The 24,139-nt window shown below is 42.7% G+C and overlaps 1 protein-coding gene across 3 annotated transcripts in view; it reads left to right on the top strand.

Annotated features, from left to right (window-relative positions):
• The window catches only part of LOC311017648 (helicase ARIP4-like), a 56,135-nt gene that overhangs the window by 25,171 nt on the left and 6,825 nt on the right, over window positions 1–24,139 (top strand). Inside the window, exons 1-15 of one of the 3 annotated variants that reach the window (XM_084016134.1) lie at window positions 1,341–1,524; window positions 14,994–15,237; window positions 16,671–16,804; window positions 16,981–17,148; window positions 19,219–19,424; window positions 19,779–19,961; window positions 20,272–20,405; window positions 20,771–20,967; window positions 21,058–21,261; window positions 21,401–21,539; window positions 21,719–21,896; window positions 22,170–22,388; window positions 22,934–23,052; window positions 23,295–23,419; window positions 24,012–24,111. In XM_084016134.1, the coding sequence (XP_083872260.1) occupies window positions 1,521–1,524; window positions 14,994–15,237; window positions 16,671–16,804; window positions 16,981–17,148; window positions 19,219–19,424; window positions 19,779–19,961; window positions 20,272–20,405; window positions 20,771–20,967; window positions 21,058–21,261; window positions 21,401–21,539; window positions 21,719–21,896; window positions 22,170–22,388; window positions 22,934–23,052; window positions 23,295–23,419; window positions 24,012–24,111 (2,354 nt within the window). In that variant the 5' untranslated portion in view covers window positions 1,341–1,520. Of the gene's footprint in view, window positions 1–1,340; window positions 1,525–3,408; window positions 3,703–14,993; window positions 15,238–16,670; window positions 16,805–16,980; window positions 17,149–19,218; window positions 19,425–19,778; window positions 19,962–20,271; window positions 20,406–20,770; window positions 20,968–21,057; window positions 21,262–21,400; window positions 21,540–21,718; window positions 21,897–22,169; window positions 22,389–22,933; window positions 23,053–23,294; window positions 23,420–24,011; window positions 24,112–24,139 lie in introns of those variants that run through there. The other 2 variants (XM_084016133.1, XM_084016132.1) reach the window with 2 other exon arrangements.

Raw genomic sequence — 24,139 nt, 5'->3', positions numbered from 1 at the left:
GCTCCACAGCAATGTGGGTTAGTGTATGGAGCCATGTAAGACTGGGCTCTTATACCTTCCACCCTGTTTGCGTGTGTGTGTGTGCATGTGGGTAAAGTGATCTGTGAAGGATAATCCAACACCACCGATGAGGATTTACAGGGGTCATGAGGCTCATAGGATTGTTTTGAATCAGGCCTAGTTATTACTGATTTTTGTCTTTCCTGTTTTTTTTGTTTGTTTGTTTTTTTTCAACTTATTGACATTGTCATGTCATCTGTTTTCCGTCCTTCATGTTTTTCCTTATACTTTTTACTCACCTTGGTGATCGGCAGTTTTTTTTTCTTTTTCTAGGATATAATTCTCCATAATTCCTCTCGTCATTCTCACTGTTGATGGTATTCTTGTTTTGCTAAAATGTACTGTTTGTGGCAATTGTCAATTGGGAAATGATGTGTTTATTGGTGTTTACGATGTGCGACACTGTCCAGTGAAGCCAGACGAGAAGTTTCCAACGTGTGCGCTGACCAGAAAGTATAGTAGCACATGACTTTATTCATGTCCGCTCCGTTTCCCCCTCTTTATCCTTCTCCTGCCTTTTCATTTCATTTTCTAACTAAATAGCTTACACTGCTTTTTCCACAACCTCTGAAATTATAAAAAAAAATATGTACAATATTTTAATTTGGGTGAGAATTCATTGTTTGCTCAGGAAGCGGAACCAAAAATAGACTAAATTTGCTGTTGATATTTCAGCAAAATATAAGGTGTAGACAAAATAACAAGAACATTTGCTATATTTAAGCATAAACTGATACTGAAATGTTTTATTTAGTCTACTCTCTGACTCTACTTTGTACACATAAAACATATTATAACCAGCTGTTAACATCACAATCAAAATAAACATGCAAACATGAAACAGATTATTTGAGAACCGAGGTCACGGATGATTTAATATCATATTGACTGTCGGTTATTAAAAAAGTCATTATCTTCACAAGTTTCCAGTGGAATGACCACAAATGAAAATGACCAGCTGTTGGAGTAAACACTTCTGTCCTCCATTCTCTCACTGTGTCGTTCATCTCTTCCTGGTTGAACCCTATTACCCCTGTTACCAAAGGCAGCCTCTCTGGAGGGGGCGTGGCTTAGTGACATCACACTCACTCCTGTGTCAGTTGGCCGGGGGAGGGGAGACAGAGAGCCAGGAGGAGGAGGAAGTAGACAGGAAAACCAGCAAGTGGGGTGGATAGGGGGGTGTTTCCTACACACGGCAGGCTGGGGAAGCTTTTAAGCGACTCATTGTTTTGTAATTGTCCCAATGGCCTTCTGTCCTCACTGGAGCGCCGGTACAGCTAAGAGACGAGACTCGAGCTAGATGTTGAGAGCCTCGCACACACTCCGTTCGGACGGGGCGCTGAGTGTGTGATTCAGCAGCATGAAGGAGGAACACGAGACAGCTGGAGTAAGTTGCTCAGAGTGAAAGTGTAGAGGAGGCATGGAGTAGGAGACAAAAACAGAGCTCTCAACCACATGACATGGGTGAGTAGCTTAATTCGTTGTTCAATGTGTCACTGCTTTTGTTAATTTATTTAACAAATTTCACACATCTGTTCATTCTCATCTCCCCTTATACCAATATATCTTCTGCTGTATGTCTTTTATCAGCGCATGTATGCAGACACAACTATCACACTGACCTATATGTGGTGCAGTGCCAAGTCTCTGGCCCGGGCCACTCAGGCAGAGCATAGCTCAGAGGTTTCATAAGGCATGTTATGAAATACATGCAGTAGTTGTCCTTGTTTCCCAAAGATGTATCCTTTTTAATGGCAGTTTATGTGGATGAAACTTAATGTAAATTGTCCTCTTTTCGAGGAGAAATTGGCGCGAAGGCTTACGTTGTTGTTTCTATAAGAAGCCTGATTTTGGTTTTATCTCTTTTATTATATTATTTTTTGCTAGTAAAAGCAGCTTCAAGTGTAGAAGCCATGAGCCTTTTATTCCAGGGGGAAGTCTTCCTGTAACCTTTCATAACCGCTCCCTCAGGTCTGTGGAAACTGTAACAAATTGGATTAATTAACTGTGTAAATCAGACAAATTTGTCTCAGTACATATTGTACGCTCTTTAAATGGGTGTATAGTTGTCAGTGTGCTGTTATACATCTCCTCCAGTATTTAGGTTAACAACCAAACATAAAACACAAACTATTTGGGACTTTCACAAACAAGGATGGGAGAAAAACATCTCTAAGACGTAGATTAGAGTTAAGTCTGACGAATTCCTGAATAAAAAAATAAAAAATCAGGTTTCAATTATTTGCGTGGTACATATTGGTGGTAAGGCAATATACTCCTTCCCCAATGTCAGTAGATGAATATCCTTTACTATTTTTGTTTCTGCCGATGAAAAATGAATGAATGCTATGGCGGTTACTCCTTTTGATCCGTGATTACTGACACCCGTTGTTAACTTATTCAGTCTCTCAAAACTAAATGCTGACTTATTATGAATTTTGTTGCTGCGCTGACAAAGGATGACAAAAAAATCACTGGAAAGGGGGAAATTAGCTGATAGTTAGCCAATACTGCTGCAGAGTCATTAATGAATGCATGCTAATTGTAACATTTCCCACTAAGAGACAAAAGCCAGATATTCGTGGGTGTTCATGTTTTTTTGTCCAATGGGACAAGGCCTTAAGTGGGAGTAAACCTCGTTTAGTGACAAGTGGAAGGAACATTTGTGATTTAGCTTTTCAAGAAGCCTTTATTTGAGACTCTAGATTCAACATAAAGTCTCATCTCAAGACCAACATCGAGGATTTAAAAAGGAGTCTGCATGGATTGTGTAACTTTTGAGACTTTTTGGAGTTTTGGAGAAACTTGACACATATCACTGTAACCACATTCGTCTTGTGTGCCCTTCATCCAGCAATACACAAACAAGCCGTCATCTGTCCGGGTCAGCAGAGCTCCGGCTCTGTCGTATACAAGCACAGTACATGTGTAAGAGAAAGGAGCCTACTAGTCTTTATCCATGGATTTGTGTTTGTGTGAAATCCAACCTGGTTTTATACTTTAAAATGTAGTTACTTTTACCTATTTCTTTGTCCTCTTAAAGCATTTTTGAGTTACCTGTTAGTCAGACCAATGACAAATACGTTTAGGTGTTTGAATCTTTTCCAGAATCCCTTTTTTTTTTTATTGACCAACATGTGTGGGCGGCTGCTTCCGTACATGCTCTGTAATCCTGCGCGTGTTATGGAGGAGTGTTTTGCAAAGGGGAGGGGGGGAATAAGGGATGATCAGCCGTAGGAGTCCCCCCTCGGTGGGGCCCCGGCTCCACCATAAAGGGTTATGTAAGTTTTTCAGCTGCCAGCCCTCCTGCATGCCTCTGCCTCACATTCTCATTGCCATTTACCAGAAAGGAGCACACAGAGCGGTCGGCAGGCTGTCAGTGAGTCAGTCAGTCACTGAGGCAGTAGACTGAAGACCAGCAGAGTGTAAAACAAGGCTGTGAAGAGGAGAAATACTCCTCCTGTTTGCTTCTTTGAAGAGTTTTTTTTTTCTTCTCCTGCAAGAGGAGGCGGTTTTTTGAATTTGACAGGGAGATTTAGAGCCAGAGATAAAAGAGAGGAGGAAGAAGTAACGCTGAGAAGAACGGCTCTTCTCTTTACTCGATAACCATGCTGCTCCTGGATGAATCGGAGTCATTCACAGGTACGTGACATCATCATCATCATCATCATCATCTGACCCTTGTTGCTACGGGATGAATCCCTGACCTCAAGGAAAGCAGTAGAAAGTTGGTGAGAATTAAGAGAAGAGGGCATATAAATCTAGAAGTAGCGAAGAGAGGCGATAGAATGGAATGGCCAAAGGTTTGAGATGAAGAACATTATGAGCAGAAAAGGGAGACGTTGATTTTGTAAACCATCTCAGACATGTGCAGCAGCTGATCTGCGCTTGTTAAGTTACTTAACCATGTTGTATAACACTGAATCCACACCTGCTCAGGCATGCCGGTGCATCTATCTTTTTCTCTCTGTGTTTTCTCTCTCTCCATTTCGTCCTGGTCATATTTCCTCTCAGTCACATCCATCCCCTGCTTCTTTTCACCCCATTTTCTCGGTCAGCCATCCCTCCATCTTTCAGCCGGTCTCTCCCACGCGTGCCCAGCTGCCTCTCTCTTGCCTCGTTGTCTCGGATCCTCTTCTCCCATTGGCTGTTTCTACGGTTACCTAAACCAATGCCTGTGCGTGATTGGTGGAGCCGGCTAGGATTGGGCCATGCTGGAAGTGTGAGCATGCGGAGGCAGGGAAAACATGTAGTTCATTAGACCAGTGGGTGAGGAGGGTAAACGTGAAGAGGCAGGCAGGGACGGGGCGCCGCCGCAGACTGTGGTCTATCTGGATGAATGAAAGGGAAATCCATTCAGAGGGGGGGGTTTTTTAATGTAATGTTGGCAAAGGCAGGATACTCCAGAATTACAAACCTTTTAACTAAAGAGTTTATTATTTCCCTAACTTTCATTTTATTAACATCATCTTAAGACAAAGTTGTAAATTTGTCCAATGCTGCCGACTCACAGATGCAGACCCTCAGAAGGTAAAACATAGGATGAGGTGGATTGCGATCATGTGACGGATGTTTGTCCCTAAAGTTATTTGGTGACCTTGTATGTATGTTGACTATCATTTTCCTGTTGCATTGTCCTTAGATTCAAGCTATGAGTCAACGCTTGCACTCATTGTTTCATTTTGGATCAGTCGGTAAACAAAAGGTGCCAAAAGCAGTTAAAGCTTCTTTTTTTTTTTTATGTTTAGCCCAGGGCTCACGATAAGATAACTAACTATGCCAACAATACTGTGTCTGAAATCAAATCACGATTGAGCCTTTTTAATCCTGTTTAAAAAAACATGTCACTGTTTATTTGTTTCGCTCGGAGTGCACCGTGTTCAGCTGGCGTCTGACTATGTTGGCGTTTGTATAGAGAAGCATTCACAGCGAACCTTTACGAAGAAATAACCAATGTCATACATGCTCGTAATTCTTGGGATTGATTTTTGGGTGTTTGGCTCATTGTGAAAAGGGTCGCTCAGTGCCTCGTCATCGCTGCAAACATGGCACGGCGACTAGCGATAAAGGCTAAAAGAACACACTGTTCTCCCTCACATCCAGTGTGTGTGTGTGTGTGTGTGTGTGTGTGTGTGTGTGTGTGTGTGTGTGTGTGTGTGTGTGTGTGTGTGTGTGTGTGTGTGTGTGTGTGTGTGTGTGTGTGTGTGTGTGTGTGTGTGTGTGTGTGTGTGTGTGTGTTTTCTTCGAGTACAATCTGTCCATCAGTGACGGACTGCTCATTGTGAGAAGAAAAGAGTGAGACAGTTTAACGGCAGCAACACCTTTGTAGTACAATATAACAGGATGGAGCTTGTTGCACACTTGTTGTAATTGGCCTTGGCATGCCGGGCAGGAACAACCTGTCCACTTGCAGACCAGCGCCGGGCCAAGCGCCGGGAACATGTGTAGTCTGGCTGCTTTCATAACACCGCGGCTCAGAGGATGTCGGCTTCGCCAGTCGGGCCACATGGCTGCTTCCATAAATGTCTGGTTTTTAAATCTCTCTGCTTCCTCCTGTCATAACATATAGCTGCTTTCTTTGTTCTCTTTCATTATAAATTTACTTTTTTCTTTAATTCTCTTTGTTGGGCGACGTTTTTTCTTTTTCTTTTTTTTATCCCGGCGCAGCACAACGTCTCTCACTCTGTTCCCCCCTCCCCTCCTACGAATCCTTCTTTCCGTTTGTCTCTCTTTCTTCTGACTTCTTATAGTAATTTATTCTCCGAGATTTTAGATCTATTCCTCATAGAATCCCCCAAGTTGCTCCAAAAGGCGCTAAATGTTTAGGATGGGTTGCACACCTCTATATTTATTTCCATAATAACGTTTTTAGTAGTTTGTTTTAGGTTAGAAAGATAAGATATATTTGTAATGTCCCCTTAGGGATATTTGTCCTGCAGTTCAACAGTAGATAAAAACAGAACATTCTAGCTGCAACAGTCTGCACAAACACACTCTCTTACTCATGTGTACAAACAGCTGAATGACGATGTCCGTGATCAACCCCTTGGCGCACAAATGGCTGCCATGGTAACCATTGGTTGCATTAGAATGTTTTAAACAAGTGGGACTTACATTACACTTAAAAGTTTTGCTTATTTGGAGGTCAGATTTCTCTGAGGCTGAGAGTACACACAGTGTCCTGGATGCTGCCAACAAAGGGTTTATGTAACGGGCTTTAGTATGACCAACACTGTGATAATGGGGGGCTGTGTGTGTGTGGTTGTGTGTGGTTGTGTGCGTGTGTGTCCTCCTCCTCTTCCTCCTCCTCAGCAGTGGCACACTGGCCTACAAACCTCACCTGCTGCTCTCTATCACACACTCATTGTCTCTCCGTGTTTTCTGTCTCATTCTTCATTCTTGGTCGTGTTACTCTCATGCATCGTTTCTCTGACACACACACACACACACACACACACACACACACAGTGGGAGGGTTTCATTACTCACCTGCCTCGCTCTAATAAAGCAGCCTTAATAACTCATTCAGGGCATGCTGTTATATAAGAGAGGTGTCTGCGTGTGTGTCGTGTTGTTGTAATGTCAGGAGCTGCGTTGGTCTTTCAATTGATTGATTTTTTTGTCTTTCTCAAGGCAAGTTATGCAACCCAGTTAAATCTCGGTTTCTCCCAGGAAGAAAACCACAACTGTTTTTCCACAAGTATTTTTTTTTCTTCGGTTTGGCTTCTTCGTCTTTTGTTTTTCTTACCTGTGGTTTGTGACTCTACGTCTATGATCTTTGTGATATATTTCCTCAGTTCACCCCTGCAGACACTGATATGTTTAAACAAGAAGGGTAATCATCAGTCTGTTGATAAACGTACATTTCTGTAAAGATTGATCACATCAGATTCAGCACATTTCTAGTCTTTGAAAATCATGAGCAAGTCCTAGTCCTGCTCTATAAGTGTCCTGAGATCACGTTTGTTGTGATATGACGCTATCAATAAAATGTAATCGAGTTCAAATTATTTGTGACTTTTAGGTGAGGCATCTGATGGATTTCATAGTTTACTACATCCTGTCAGGCTGCCTAGTTTGATTCTCTATTGATGTATTGATCTGTTTTTGTTTGTATCTGTCTGTCCGTCAACCTCAAATCATCTGCCACATTTTTCTTGTCGGGAGGGGAAAAGTCATTAAAAATAAGAGAACATCATGAGCTCCTCCCAAAACAGCAGGAATAAGGCGGAAAATTCCAACACTGACAGTACACACACACACACACACACACACATACTACACACGCATGCAGACACACTCATCACAGTATATCTGTGAGTACGCTGTGTGTGTGTATATTTAACGTGTGTTTCTATAAGTATAGATGGTCTCTAAATGTCATTATGTTCGTCTGCCAGCTCCTTCGTGTGTGTTTTGTGTGTCTGTGACGCGCTACATCTTTGTGTGTGTGTGTGTGTCTGTGCGCTCGTGCAGGATGTAAGGTTCTCGTGAACATGCTGGTTGTGTAACAGCCAGAGGCAGTGGTTACATAAGCGTCCCCCCTCGTCGGACCAGCCCCGGCGTCGGTGGCCTGTCTGTCTGTTAGAAAGCAACTTTCTGTCTGAGTGACTTGGTCTGTGTGTGTATTTGTGTGTGTGTGTTTGTGCGTGTGTATTTGTGTGTGTGTTTGTGCGTGTGTATTTGTGTGTGTGTTTGTGTGTGTGTGTGTGTGTTTGTGTGTGTGTGTGTGTGTGTGTGTGTGTAAGCAAACGGGACTTCATAAAGCAGCTCATCGTACTGTGGGCAGCACTTCTCAAGGAGGAAATAAAAGGAAGAAGTTTTGGTTTTTGCATATTGACCTACTGATCTTAACCTAATGACCTCGTTATTAACCTCACGTTCATCCGTGACCCCTTTTTGTCACATTGACCCCATTTCTGACACTTAAAAGATAAAATCAAGCTTCCTGCTTTCTGACGTTTGTGATTTGTCATCACATTGCAGTTTGCAGGGATGTTTAACCTTCTTGTTTTTACGCATGCTTTTTATCATGGTGACTTCTGGTAATCCAGACTTGTTTTTAGATGTTACAGGTATGTTTGCAGGAAGATACAAAAATCAGTTTTGCTGAAAATGAAAAGTGATTCATCTTTTTGCTGGGAGTACCTTGTTGTTCTGGTAGGTTACAACTAAAATGTGAAGTAATGTGTGAAGTAAAAAATGTGAAACTCTCAATTTCAAATGACAAATAAATCCCAGACAAATTTCATCAGTACTTTTAAGTTCACTTTATACACTAATTATTGTGCCATGCATTGCCTCATATTTCATTTTCATCCTGTTCGTTCTGAAATAATGCCATCATAATCGTCTTGTTTGTATCCACATTAAAGGAAAACACCACCGCATTTCCATACTGAACTATGTTCTGCTCTGATGTTAGACGAGGTGATACATACCTCCCTCTCCTCTGTGCGTGCACTAAATGGCTCTTGAGCGCACTCCGCGCAGCGCTAATTTGCTAGCATGTAGCTTGTCCTTCGGATCCAAAGGGGGGTGAAGTTAGAAGCGACCAAGCACTTCCACGTTGTCCCTATTTAAATACGGTTACGTGAGTAGTTACACGACCCAAGTTTGGTTACACAAAATGAAACATGTCAATTTTTATAAGCGGATAACAAGGATAACTATATAGTATGGCGGAATAACAACTGGAAGCACTTCGACGTCGGCGCAGTAATATCATCACTCAAAACATGACGGGACTATATACCTTCTGCTTGTTTTCACAACCCTGTACGATGCACGTTATAACCATGATGTTTGATTGTTCACAAACTATCTTACTACAACCTGATGCTTCCTCAACTGTGCACAAACTACTACAGCTGGTGCAGGCGACGGCGTGCAGGTCACGTAGGTTCTATTGACGGAAGTAAGAGGGGGAGCGGAGTGATGATATTACTGCGCCGACGTCGAAGTGCTTCCAGTTGTTATTCCGCCATACTATATAGTTATCCTTGTTATCCGCTTAGAAAAATTAGCATGTTTCATTTTGTGTAACCAAACTTGGGTCGTGTAACTACTCACGTAACCGTATTTAAATAGGGACAACGTGGAAGTGCTTGGTCGCTTCTAACTTCACCCCCCTTTGGATCCTAAGGACAAGCTACATGCTAGCAAATTAGCGCTGCGCGGAGTGCGCTCAAGAGCCATTTAGTGCACGCACAGAGGAGAGGGAGGTATGTATCACCTCGTCTAACATCAGAGCAGAACATAGTTCAGTATGGAAATGCGGTGGTGTTTTCCTTTAAAATACATATGCATATTAAATATTTCTATACATTTTCCATTATTAGAAAGCAAAGTGCATACTTGATCTACAGAACATCATATAACATTCTGCCACTTCACATTCCTCCAAAACGTTATTGTATGGTCTGCGTATGGTATGGCAGCATCAGTTCATGTCATCCAACAGCATATTATGACGTTATCTCAGCCTGACAAAGTGTAATTTATCAATTTGTCAGACAGATGTCATTACACCTTGTAAGGACAGCAGCATGCCGAGTGTTTCAAGAATGTCTTTCTGCCCTGTGAGGCCTTACTTTGTGTTGTATAACGAACATCATCAGGAGGAGATTATATAATATGTAGGACGCGACAGCCCAGTGAGCTCGCTCAAACATGTACCTGGTCGGGAGGAGAGGGAAAAGAGAGATGAGGTGGGGGGATGAGGGGGGATGAGATGTAATTTGGCAAAAGGAGAGGAGCCAGAAGATAGTAAGTGTTTAATAGAGAGTAAAATCAAAGTAGATTAAGTTCAGACAAAGTGCAGCCAGGAAATGAAGGATGAAGAGAAGGTGGGAGAAGACGAGGAAGAGGAGGAAGGAGAATATGTGAAGGGACAGATGGAAAGATCGGGCAGTACTGTCATATTATGACTTTCCCCAGTCATTTCATTACAGTTATTACTCCAAGTAATGCTGCATTATTGCATAAACATTCAAATATATCAGCCAGTCACAAAGTATACCTTTTACCATACCAAGGCAATTCAAAGAGCTTCATGCTATACAAATACAGACAAGAAGTCCTCAAGATAAAAGCAAAGTAATGTAACTAATTGCTTTTGATACCCACTAACATTATTACATTTTTAAGGAGTAAAAAGTAACTTAGTAGGTGGCGATACGACATTCCTGGGGACTGCCGGTAGACAATAACCTTAGGTTTTTATTTTCATAAAATGTACCTGAATTCACACATATTTAACATATTATTATTGTCTCTCACCAATTAAAAACGAAACAATTTGGTCAAATGCAAAACAACCGATGCAGCCGCGTGTTTATTTGCATATAGAGCGGAAACGCATTCCAGGTGTGAAATGACGTAGTTTGAGTTGTGACACATGTGGCTGTCAGGCCCGAACACATCCCTTGATGAACACACCAGGAACTCCCGTTTTAAACCCAAATGTTGCTTCAGAAACTCATTTTGCGGCAAAAGCTGCCTTTTCACTGGAAAGTCAGCCGTTACACATTTTTTCCCATTGAAGTGTTCCAAAGCATGTTGAATAACTACAAGAGATTGGATATAGTTATGGTTCCTAGTACTGAGGGCGCAAAATGGATTCATTCTCCCTGGAAACCACAGGAAATACAGTTACAAGGAATTGTCCCCCATCCGTCTGTGTTGGATAACCACACAGTCCATCCTCTGTTTGTGTGCGTGTATGCGAGTAATATGTGACGTAGACGCTTCACCGCCAAGCGCGCTGTAGTAAATGTCCGCCGTCATCTATAATCTGCGTGACACAGACAGACTGTCCACTTCTGCCATCTAATAGATTTCAGTAGGTCAGTGACTCACAAGAACGAGGAGCAGAGGCCGGAACGTTTAAACATTAACGGGTGGATTTGTTTGTTAAGGAAGCAACGGGAAAACACACACACCTGAAAACAGGAGATCCTTAGTTCTTTGGGTTGTGGCTCATAGTTTTCTGAGAAACCAGATCGCAGAGACGAAACTCTCAGTCGGCTCTTTCATCGCAATGTCGTAATTGTCATAATTATTAACGGAGTATCTCAGGAAAATGTTATTTGACGACATAACGGATGATTATCTTTCCTGGTGTGCGGTGCTCGAGGGCAGTTGTTTCTCCATCTGTTCCTGAGAAGTTTTTTTCTTTCTCTGAAGAGCAAGACATAAACACTTTCAAGCTGTTTTCATCACATTCTGGGGAACTCTAACAGGTTTTTCAGTGCCAAAAATCACCGCCTGCCTGTGTCTGGTGAGGGTTTAAAGGACGTTCGCACCAAAGTGTAACACAGAGAAGTTGATGGGAAATCACATTGTGAGGTTGTTGTTGCTGCGCTCATTCTCTCCTGTCCTGTTTTAATCTTTCTGTAGTCTCTCTCTTATCTCCTGTTGCGTTGATTAGCGCCGTGCAAGGAGTTATATAAACACTTGACATGCACGGCGATGCGGTTGCATAACCTTGTTGCCGCTGAAGACATTTCCCCACAGCAACTCCCCTCTGAGACAGACGCACACACATAAACACACGATGACGCCTTCGTTGCCGATGGCCTCACATTCTTCGCAGCCACATAGCTTTCAAGTGCATGTTGTTTTTGGTCTTAAACCAGAAGGAGTGTCCCAACAGAACAAATGAAAGGATTAGAAAGTTTGCTGCGGCCGCTTATTTACCCAGGGACACTTGCTGACTGCTGATGATTCAGCATTTCATCAAGACACTCACTTTCTCCGCTCGGTGAGCGTCTGTGGTTTTCATACCTTATCTCATTCTGCCGACTCCTTGTAACCATTGTTTTGCCTTGTATTCCTGTTCGCACCTCCTCATCGTCATTAGCGACCCAATATTCAAGTTCAACTCGGGCGCTTAGCAACGTATGGCTTCTTATTGTAAATATGTCACAGTTTAAATTTGTATATATAATGATACTAATGGGGGAACATGGGTGGAATGGGGGAACATTTTCAGTTAAATAACTGTGAATGTCAATAACTCAACTTATCATTGGTAACCAGCAACGTGATCTCATGGGACAGCGTATAGCATGACATTTTTAAGGACATTCCGTGTATCGTGTCATTTTACAGCCATTCCTACACCATTTGATGAGGAACATGAACATGAAGCCAACATGATGCCGATACTGAGTGCTTCTCCTCTACCAGCTGCTCTTAGAGCCAACCGGAGGTCCTTATCTTTTGTGAAACAGATAAATGTCTCAAGTAAAACCATTAAAGTGGTTGTTAAATGTTCGGACTCTGAAAGTAACCGCGGCTAGTCTGCTAATGGCCCGTTCGACTGCATCCGACCCACTCCCATAAATCTCCGCTAGAAGCAGAGATCCATTACAGACTTATCCGTCCATCAAAGGAAACCAGTGTGCTTCCATATTATCTTCATGCTATCTCTGTGTGTCTCTCCTCTTGACCCAAGAAGAGGAAACAGTCTTGCTTTCCATAATTAGCGTCTTTGTGTGCTTGTTTTTGTGTCGCCACAAGGATTCACAAATGTATTTTGTGATTTATATATAAATGGCTCTTTTCTCACAAATACATTTCAATCCACACACAAATGGATATCATACTATTTTAGGGTGTGTCTGTGCGTGTGTGTGTGTGTGTGTGTGTGTGTGTGTGTGTGTCCGTCCCTCTCACTCTGAAGTGCATCACCCTTTGAATGATGACCTCTGTTTCATCTCTCTCCCCTCTGCGCTCGTCTTTCCCTTCCTGTCTGCCCCCCTGAGTGAGTCTCTCTTTGTCTCTGTGTGTTGATGTGCATTTCAGGAATCGTTATATAACTGTTCTGTAAGGTCGAGTTCGAGGGGGGTAAAACGTGGATGTTTAAATCGGATCGGGGCCGTCTACGCGTGAACATGTTTCTTGTTTCGCTGCAAACTGATATTATAACCATTAAACTCGTGTCCGGTTTCATTAAAGCGTTTACGTGTCCTGTTCTAGGCACACAACGTCTGGCAGCTCATTCTTGGAAACCAAAATCACATAGTGCACAGGAAACGATGTGTTTTTATGTTTCCTGTTGTTTTATTCTTATTGCAATAAGTGGAAGAACTGAGTAGTTAGCAACACACTGTACAATTCACAAGGTCTGTTCTTGATTTGTGTTACTCGTCATTTGGAACTCATTTCACATCTTAAAAATGTAAAAGCTATACATCATTAGACAAAAAGAAATCTTTATCTTTATCCTGTATTGATCTGTTTTTATACCAAAGCGGCTTGTTCTTCAAGTCCAGTTTGTTTGATTGTTGGCAGTGCAGCTCAAAAAACCTCAGATTTTAGTTGCAGGAATGACTTATGATGTCACATCTGTACTTGATGCATTGATGCATTTTTGGCTGTTTATTCTTGTATAGTTAACATGCCAAAAGGTGCCTGTGCAGAGGCATGAGAGCAATTTCTTCTTCTTCTTGGCAGTTACTAATTCATCACAATGATTAAATGAATTGTTTTTGATGCGACTCTTAAGACACATAAGCAAACCGCACATACACATTAACTACCGAGACTCCATCAGAAGTTTGTTATCACGTAGATGGACTGAAGGAGCCTTTTATGCAAGTTGTTTTTCAACTGGCGGTGAGCTCATCAACAGCATCAGTGCCCGAAGAAGTACATACAAGACGTGTTCACTGCATGACACCTGGCACACACACACACACACACACACACACACGTAATGGTGTTGAAACTGAAAATTGTGTTTTGGCAGCTTGTCCTTGTTTGTCCAGTCATCCAAGGCAGACTCTTGGCTGAACCGGCCTACATATTTGCATGCGATGATGATTTATATTCATATGTGAACACTCCTCTGGAATGTGTGTGTGTGTGTGTCGGTGTTTGTGTCTTGTTGTGTTTCATAAGCCGTCCATATTTATGATCCAGCACTTACATAAGCCTCAGATCTGGTTCAGTGTGTCTCTGCCAGAACAACTGAGGGAGAGGAGGAGGAGGAGAGAAGAAGAAGAAGAAAGGTGAAACTGAAATACAGGCAGTGGAAGAAACCGAGAGAACTAGAATAAGAATAGAAAAAAAGACAAAGAAGAGAGTAAAAGGTGCTCTAGGGGTTTCATGGATACTTTTTTATTATTGCACTTTGGCTCAAGATGAGAGGAGTCTTCTTCATGCTGTTTTGGAAACATAGATTTAGTTAAATGTCAATTTGAATAAATCGGAAAAGTTAAATCCTCAATGGCTCCGGCAGCAGGGGCAAAGCAGTTAGATGGAAGTTTCCATTTCAAACATAGTAAACATGCATTATTAGAATAATGGCAGCAGCTTGAAAAAATTCAAGTCCTGATAAATATCAGAAAAGCTGTAAGTATTTGTGTACAGAACTTTTAACGATTTTTAATAATTACACTTCACTTATACTTAGATCTTATGGAACTGTCTTCAATAGTGGACTTTTAAAGTGTGAATGGTGTGAGTTTGTGCCTTTTACATATTTGACCAAAAATATAATAATAATGATTCTGGTTTATGATTAGTTTGTCAGCAAAAATGGAAGAAAAAGAATCAAAACAGGGTGCTGTGTCCAGTGTTGTTTCTACGGGAGAGACGGGTCTCACCTACACCCATCTGATCAGGGACAGACATGTTAACCAGCACACAACTGAACAATGAACATCAAAATGGCTGAATGTTAGACTCTACATCACCTATTGATCCATGTCTATGATTTACGTCTTCATGTTTAGTGACAGAATTAAAAGGTGTGCGGCTTCAGGTGTGATCACTGCTGAGAGCAGACAAATACCAGCCCAAAGAGGGCTTGGTATTTTTGATGATTCAAAAATGTTATGTCCTGTCGTAATGTGTGTCCTTTTTTTTTTTTTATTACACTTTAAATAACCATCCCTTATTCTCTTCCCGTCTTCCTCACACAGACCAGTCCCACGGCGTCCCCTTCAGCGCCGAGAATGAGGCTCAGGGAGGCGACTCGGCCGCGTGGCAGTGCACCCCTCCCTCATCTACCTCACCTTCGGGGGAAACGGCGGCCCACCCTCCCCCTTCCCAGCTCGCGTCCAGACCCCGCTCCAGGCCGGCCAGCCAAAGCCCCTCCCCTCCCTCCGCCCTGACAGGAGCCAAGAAGAGGAGCGGCAAACCGGCTCACATGAGACGCAACATCAGGTACTGAAGTCAACGTCCTCGCTTCAACCTCGAAAGATGGTTTCAGTCGAAGAGTTCAAATGGTTGATTCTGTGGAGATCCTTAAGAAGCCCACCGTCATTTCTTGTGGGAGCTTGAGATGAAGAGTTCAACCTGCTATATTAAGAATCTGATAGCTATTTTTAGAAAGTGATTGTTGCCATGACATTAAAGCACAGGTAATGAATCCTTTGAAGAGCTTTGCCCATGAAGGCCAGTAGTAATTTATAATGTTATGTGGCAACACACAGTATGTACGTTTGCCCAGATGTTGCTATGGATTTTCATTTCTGCTAGTCCCTGGACATCTGGAGTGACCAGTGATTTAAAAAAAAGAGTTTAAAAATACATGAAACACAATAACCTATAATTATGAACAAAGAAAATCAAACCAAAACCACAAGGTGGAGTTTCTTCTAGAATTTTCTTTTTCTTTTTTAAACAAGGTTTTTAAAAAAATGACTCAGTGCTTGGCAAGCAGTAACCAGTCAACCTTGAGATGAAAAGGATTACTACATAATCCCCTGAGTATGTTTCTGCTGAGCTGCAGAGTATACTAACACTCATTCAGCTTATTCCACCATTATTGTATTTCTGATAACGTTCATTGTTTGCTGGATAATGAGATTAATCATCTCTCTACTGTCTCTTTATGCCTTCTTCATTTCTTCCACCAACCTTTGATTTCACTCTCATTTTGAAGAGCCAAAGCACACAATTACTAATCAAATCTGTCAATGATTATTCATCGCGTATGCTCAAATCTGCAGCTTCATTCCTCCGGCTGCCAGTAACCACAAAAAAAAAAAGCTGTTTTTGTAGTTATTACGGTTACAATGTGCTCGTCTACAAACATTGATAACACTTCTAAAGAATGTATACAAACATATTTTCCCAGAACGTCTAATGTCACTCGCTCTTAAATAATGCAATTATGAAGGGGTCAAAATATAGGCGATTTTCTGTTTCCATAGCAACGTGTTGAAGTCAGTTGGACGCAGTGGCAAAATTAAACTCATAAAAATTGTATTCTAATTGTTAGGGAGCATATCTTTTTCTGACACCTTGGATTAAAAATATATATATTTTAGCTGAACTGCTCAACTTTTGGCCATTAGGGGACAGAAGAAGCAATACGCTTTCACACACCCAGCAATCACAACATCAGCGGCCATTTGGAGTTGTCCACTAGAAAATATCAGTCCACTCTTCATTTTAATCGCTGGTTTAGTTTCCACCTACTTCTGAGAAAGGAAAAAAAAAAAAGCATGTGACTCCTTAGCAGCTAAATGCCAGCATGTATACAATGAAAACCGCGTACCTTCCTGCAGTTTAAACACAATGGTGGCTGTTAGATTGTAAAAAACACAATTAGGTTTATATACAAATGTCGTTTTCCCTCTGTGTCCCCGCAGAAAGTTACTGAGGGAGCATCAGTTAGAGGCAGTGACCAAAGCCGCCCAGCAGGGCGAGTTGGAGAGGAGGCGACGTCTGGATCCTCAGAGCAAACAGGACTTCCCCGTACCACTGCTGCCTGAATACACGACTGGTGAGAGCCTGTACCCACAAACACCTGCTTCCATAAATGCTGACGGCAGCCACTGGTGCATCAAACACGAGCCTGCTGACATGTTGTAGGATTGTCTTTCACAGTGGACTAGCATGCATATAACACATCAACTAACTCTGACTGTTGTTTCCATCTCTTGATGTCCTTCCCGCCAGGCGATGTGACAAAGCGTGTGACGTCTGCATCAACGGCGTCCCAGCAAGGCCTGAAGTCTGTCAGACAGGAAGTGGTCTGCCTGGACTCCAGCAGCACTGGCATCAGTGAGGAAGTAAGCAAGACTGACGTGCCCACCTCCGCTACCACAGAGAGCACACACAAAAGAGGTGAGACACACACACACACACACACACACACACACAGTTGTCATGGATTGTCTCGCAACGGCAACATTCCATGAAACATTACTTCAATATTACAACAAACACTTGAAATGAGAAGGATATTTCCTACTTCTTTCTACATATTTCATATGTCTTTAGGTCTTTGTATGTTTGTTTTGTGCTGCGGTTTATGACCCTTCTTTCAGTACAACATATCACGATGTGTAATTAATCCCGTTAGATTTGTCTTTGTTGGAGAGCAAAGCATCCTATAGCCTCATGACAGCCATGCGTTTATTAAATTACACACTCTGTTTCAAATTGCATTCTGAGCCCAAGGGGTTTGGAAAGTCGCTGCATTAAAAGCAGCATCAGCTTGAATTTCCACAAAGAAAACACAGAGGATTGAAAAAAACAAAAAACAAATCTGGATGAGTTTTTTTACTCGAAGGGCCACAACACAGCAAATATCTGGGACAGTGTTCATCTGAAACCATGGGATGATTTGTAGGAATGGATGTTGGAGATAATGTTCGACATCACATCCACAGACAGTTTAGTGTTAATAAACGCTCAGCCCTCCATTGTGAGGGACTTCTAGCCTTCAGTGAAGTCGGTATTAAGTGAAGTTTAACAAAAACTTGGCATTTATGCAAATTTCTTTGAATTCTTTCAAGGGTGAAGAGACTCGACAGCCTTTTTGAAAATATTTAATGCAATTACTGAAATCAAACAACCGAGGACAAAAGTCCCCAAAGTCACTGTTCTGTGTGTGTGGGTGTGTGTGTGTGTGTGTGTGTGTGTGTGTGTGTGTGTGTGTGTGTGTGTGTGTGTGTGTGTGTGTGTGTGTGTGTGTGTGTGTGTGTGTGTGTGTGTGTGTGTGTGTGTGTGTGTGTGTGTGTGTGTGTGTGTGGTTTTTGTAGATTAGCAGCCATGTGCAGCAGAATATTTCAAACTTGCTCAGGGTACATCATGTACCGTTCCCTTATTGCCTGCACACACACACAAACACACACACACACAGATACACAATCACAGAGCCACTCGAACAGTCATGGATAAACACACACTTATAACACACTCAGTAGGGGGTAAACACACGTAAGTTCCATGTTGAAAGAAGACGGAGGCAAACTGCAGGCACACAGACACACACACACACACACACACACACACACACACACACACACGAATGAGAGAGACACCGATGGGACGAGCAAAGACAGATAATGTGATGATTTGGGAGCAGATAAAGACAAACACGAAGGAGAGAAACAAAGGGAGAGTGTCTGCAGGGGCAGATCAGAGCTGGTCTATGAAGCAATAAAGCTGGCTAATCCTGGTTATGAGCCAGAACACACACACAAACACACACACACACACACATAACGAACACACACACTCGGTGGCACAGTGACATTTCTAGTTGGGGTTGCATAACCAGTCTCCCCCTCCACTCTAATCCTACTTGTATAACCAGCCATTCACTGCAGTTATATAAGCTCTCTCTCTCTCTCTCTCTCTCTCTCTCTATCTCTCTCTCTCTCTCTCTCTCTCTCTCTCTCTCTCTCTCTCTCTCTCTCTCTCTCTCTCTCTCTCTCTCTTGCACACACTCACACACAGACTAACATACTGACACACACACTCACCTCTCCTCTCCCCGCTGTGCCCTCGCAGGCCGCCGGCTTGCGTAACAATCATCACTTGATACCGTTGACGTTGGAAGTCCTTTTTATCAGATACGGATTTCATTCTGTCCACGCCACACACACGCACAGTGACGTCCATGTGGACGTCATGGACGTAACATCACGCTTGTGATGCAGCCACCGCATCACTTTAGATGAATGTATTAAGCCAATAAAGATGAAAAACAGTTTTCATCGGAAAAGGTCATTCTACAATAAAATGTTCCTTTGTTTTAGTTCTTTTAGATTAGACCTCGAATGGAATCATTGGAATTTCTTTTTTCATGACGAGGTCAAACTCAATCAAGTCTAAGATTCAAAATGTGTTCTGTGTACTAAGAGCTGCAGTGTAATTTTTGGAAATCCCGTCCCCTCCCTCGTGCAGACGTGATCGATCTGAGCTCCGGCGAGGACGACACTACCGTGCATGTCAGCGGCGAATCCACCATCGAGGAAGAAGGTTCGCACGCCGACGACGCCCTTAATCAGCTGGACACCCAGGGCAGGGTGCTTGTCAACTTGAACCATCCAGCTGTGGAGGAGGACATTTTCCTGTCTGCTCAGCTGGCGCGAGCCGTCAAACCTCACCAGGTATTATTGCTGCTGTACTCGAAGCGCATGCCTTTTCTCTCCTTGTCCTGCAACTCTTTGGGATGTTTAGAACGGAATACGTCTGTGAATATTGTAAAATCAGTCAAGTAACGACGAGTTTTCTGCCTTTGATGTTCCTGCTGAGAACTTCAGATTTCTTGACCTTTTGTCTTGATCTTTTCCTTCAGTTTTAATGAGATATCACCTCCACCTTTTCACCACTGACCTTCTCTTCTGTCTCGCTTCCCCCTACGTACCAACTTTCTTAAGCACCTCACGCTCTTTTCTTATTGCCGCATCTTTTGTCATCATCTTCCTTCTCTTCACTCACCTAATTCTCCGTCTCCCCCTCAGATCGGAGGAATCCGTTTCCTGTACGACAACCTGGTGGAGTCCCTGGAGCGGTTCAGCAGCAGCAGTGGGTTCGGCTGCATCCTCGCTCACAGCATGGGCCTGGGCAAAACGCTGCAGGTCATCTCCTTCATCGACGTCCTGTTCAGACACACCCAGGCCCACACTGTGCTCGCCATCGTACCTGTAAGTGACTTTTGCTCAGATAAAGACACACATTATGATCCGTGAATAAGAATATTGATTAGTTCAAAACAAAATGAATGAATGAATGAATGAAATAATAGAAGACTACAAGGCTTAAATGTATGGTGATAAATGTGTAAAAGCCTAAAATCTGTGGTGCAATCAGAACAGTAAAATATTCTTTCAATCAACGACTCAGTGAATCATTCCATGTCAAGATTGGACATGAACAGAATTAATAACACAGAGAAGAAGATAAGGACAGAATATTGACTCGGGTTAATTTATCCATTTATCACTTTCCTCCCAGGTGAACACGCTGCAGAACTGGCTGTCAGAGTTCAACCAGTGGGTCCCGCCCGCGGAGGCGTTACCCCCAGACACCGACCCGGGACTGGTGACGCCTCGTGCCTTTAAGGTTCACATCCTCAACGACGAACACAAGTGAGTAACAGCTTTTCAAACATATCTTAAACTTCTAAATTACAAATAATGTGTTCCTACTCTTCAAGCACTATGCTGAAATAATTATTCATTCATAATGAATTGGTCATTGATCACAATGAGATGACTGATTGCAATGCCATTCATTCTTGTTTTCACTCATTAATACAAGATAATCTGCTGAGCGTTTACAATTCTCTTCCATCTATCATCCATTTCCCTTTAATTTAAATCTTTTAATTTTTATCGTTCCATTTATTTCAAAATACAGAAAAACAAAAAATATTTTAACTCTGTGACAGGAATGAATTGAGGCTTGAGTTTTACGGAACACAAGCAGTAACAACTTTTCTTATGTTACGCAGGAACACAGCAACGAGGGCCAAGGTGGTGGAGGACTGGGCCCGGGACGGAGGGGTGCTGCTGATGGGTTACGAGATGTACCGACTCCTGTCGATGAAGAAGAGCTTCGTGGCTGGGAGGAAGAAGAAGAGCAAGAAGACAACAGGACCTGTCGTCATTGACCTGGATGAAGAGGACAGGCAGCAGGAACTGCTCAAAGGTGGGAGAGATGAAGGGAAGAGGCGGGAACAAACAGAATGAGATGTTATGTTGAATATAATAAGACATTTTTCCTGTTCGCTTCCTCCAGGTATCGAGAGAGCCTTGGCCCGGCCTGGTCCAGACGTGGTGATCTGTGACGAAGGCCATCGCATCAAGAACTGCCACGCCAGCACGTCACAGGCTCTGAAAAACATCCAAACCAGACGCCGGGTGGTCCTGACCGGCTATCCCCTCCAGAACAACCTGATCGAGTACTGGTGCATGGTCGACTTTGTGCGACCCGACTTCCTCGGTAAGGGGCCAGGCTAGCTTTATGTCTCCCAGACCAGCTTTATGTCTCCCATCAAGATGTTGGTCATCAAAAGACTGATTGTGTCACCTAGTTTCCTGTTAATATTCTGACCAGTTTTTACAACCGACATGTATTTCAGGTACGCGGCAGGAGTTCAGCAACATGTTTGAGCGTCCTATTCTGAACGGGCAGTGTGTGGACAGCACAGCTCAGGACGTCCAGCTGATGAGGTACAGGAGCCACGTCCTGCACAGCCTGCTGGAGGGCTTCGTACAGAGGTGAGGAGCTGCCTGTATAAACCCGGAAAACAAAACTTCACCTCCCGTCTATATTTAATAGAGAATACAAACAAGGGTTCAACAGACCTTCGGCTCGCTTACATCTAACATCGTCCCACATATTCCTAATTTCTTAGTACCATTTTACAAATATTGACCGTAACTTGTCTTTATTCCAGGCGAGGACATGACGTCCTGAAGGACCAGCTGCCATCTAAAGAGGAGCATGTGATCCTGGTGCGTCTGTCTCCGCTGCAGAGGATGCTCTACACAGAGTTCATGAACCGCTTCAGAGAGGCAGGAAACACCGGCTGGCTCAGCCTCAACCCACTGAAGGCTTTCTGTGTCTGCTGCAAGGTGAGGAGGAGGGCATGTGTGTGGAAAGCTGCCTGGATACAAAAGCACCTTTATTGGTATAATTCTTCTTCAAAATGTGGATCTCTACTTGAACCAAATTAATTATTTTACCTCTTCAGTTCCTGCAGTCCATGTAATAAAAACTGGTACCCAAGTTACCATCAAAGTCGACATGTTGCACCACGATCAATTATTGTATATTTATCATATTCTGTAACAGTGATTGCTACCTTGAGAGTGTTTTCACGCCGCTGATCTCCTGCCGTTCTACAGATTTGGAACCATCCAGACGTGCTGTATGAGGCCTTACAGAAGGAAAACCTGGCCAGCGACCAGGACTTAGACCTTGATGACATCACTTCCACAGGTCCCACCCGATGTCTTACCGCACCCAATCAAAAGTCCAAGCCCCTCGAGAACCCTAACCCCATTGGTGGATTAAGTCTCAACCAGCTGCAGGAGAGAGCCAATCAGGTCATCACTTATGAATGGGTACGTTGAAGGACCGGCATAACAAAAGAGTTTTGCAGCTCACTTCCTTTTACATAAAGCCGCATGGTGCATTTTGTAAGAACACCAGTGCTTTTAAGCTTAACCTCGGTTTTGTTGCATGCAGAACATTATGTTCCCCCTCACTGAGACGCTGCTGTCGGTTCAGTGCTGCCACCCACAGTTTAACGAAGACAAAGACAAATAGAGTAATGAACTCTCCATGAATCCCCACGTACATTACAGTACATCATTACAAACCATTGAAGTCTGCAAGAATATTCTGCTTATCTTTTCCTGACATTTAAGGGCCACATGGAGCCATAATTTAGTTCTTAAGCATTGTTGCCCTTGGTGGAGAGTTGTATTGGCCTGGCAGGGATGTGTGATTAAACATCCTGTGAGGAAGATTTGAGGGTTTTCAGTGACATAGCTGAATAAAATAATGAGATCATGAGATTTTAATTTCAAGAAGTTAAGTACTGAGAGATTCACAGGTGATGTGTAATAGTTTTTTTAACGGTCTCTCTCTCTCTTCACATGGCCAGGCAAAAGACATCCTGTATGACTACAAGCCCGGCGTATTGGAGAACTCGGCCAAAATGACGCTGCTGTTCCATCTGATAGACGAGAGTGTCAGGAAGGGAGACAAAATCCTCGTGTTCAGGTATGAGATCAGACGAGAGCGAGAGCGCTTCAACTGGATTGTACGAAATTTAAGATTTTATCAGTTATTTTCGCACGCGATGTGATATACACATAAACCAAAACGAATTGTAGCTTCATATTCATATTATAGTCGAAGTTGATTTAGTTAGTTTTTACTAACTTTTTGCATTCCATTTACGTTACTGAAGCTCTCGGCATGTGATCCAATCCTTAATGTTGCCCTTTGTCTTCCTCATGCAGTCAGAGTCTGTCCACGCTGACAGTGATTGAGGATTTTCTGGCTAAGAGACCAGTACCTCCCTCGCCCAACACGCCCAACAGAGACAGAGCCAACCAGAACTGGGTCCGCAACCTCAACTACTACAGTAAGTAATCAGTCATTATGATTTAAATAGTGTTCACTATTTAGTTCAATAAATATCCCAAACTGGAAACCTGCTATTAAGGCCAATAAACAGATGATGCAGAGACCGTCAGCGAAAAGTGGTATATTTGTGTTATATTCTGTACAGTTTACTAACTTTAACTTTAACTACTGGTACATATTTATAAATCTGTTAGTTTTGGTTGTACGGTGGTATTGCACCTCTCATTGACTTCCAATGAGTGCTGCCATCTGCTGGTGTTTCTTGATAACAAACACACACACATGTTTATGGTTCTCCACAGGCATAGAAAGGGATACACAGCTTTTGTAGAGTTGGTATTTGTGTATTTTGTCAGAAAAGTCAGTAAAAATGAATTGAGTTTTTATTTTTCACAGCTTTCTCATTTTGCACAAATGTTATCTTTGTTCAGAACATGTGTCCTCTGCACAGGTTGTTTGATTTCTTTTACCTTAGACAAAAATAATGTGATATCAGGTAAAGACTCCAGTTCACAGAGATATAGTTGCTCTATATAGTGAAGCCACCCCGTTAGTTTGGACTGTAATATCGGTTGTTTGATGTCTTCAAGGACTGGATGGAAGCACAGCAGCCTCAGAGAGAGAGAGACTGATAAACCAGTTCAACGATCCGTCCAACACCTCAGCATGGGTCTTCCTGCTGTCAACCAGGTAAAACACACAGATAACAGTCATATTA

This window comes from Eutrigla gurnardus (genome assembly GCF_963514095.1).
Source record: "Eutrigla gurnardus genome assembly, chromosome: 8".
Lineage (NCBI taxonomy): Eukaryota > Metazoa > Chordata > Actinopteri > Perciformes > Triglidae > Eutrigla > Eutrigla gurnardus.
The sequence above is the reverse complement of the archived record's forward strand: the minus strand, read 5'-3'. Positions and strand labels throughout refer to the sequence as shown.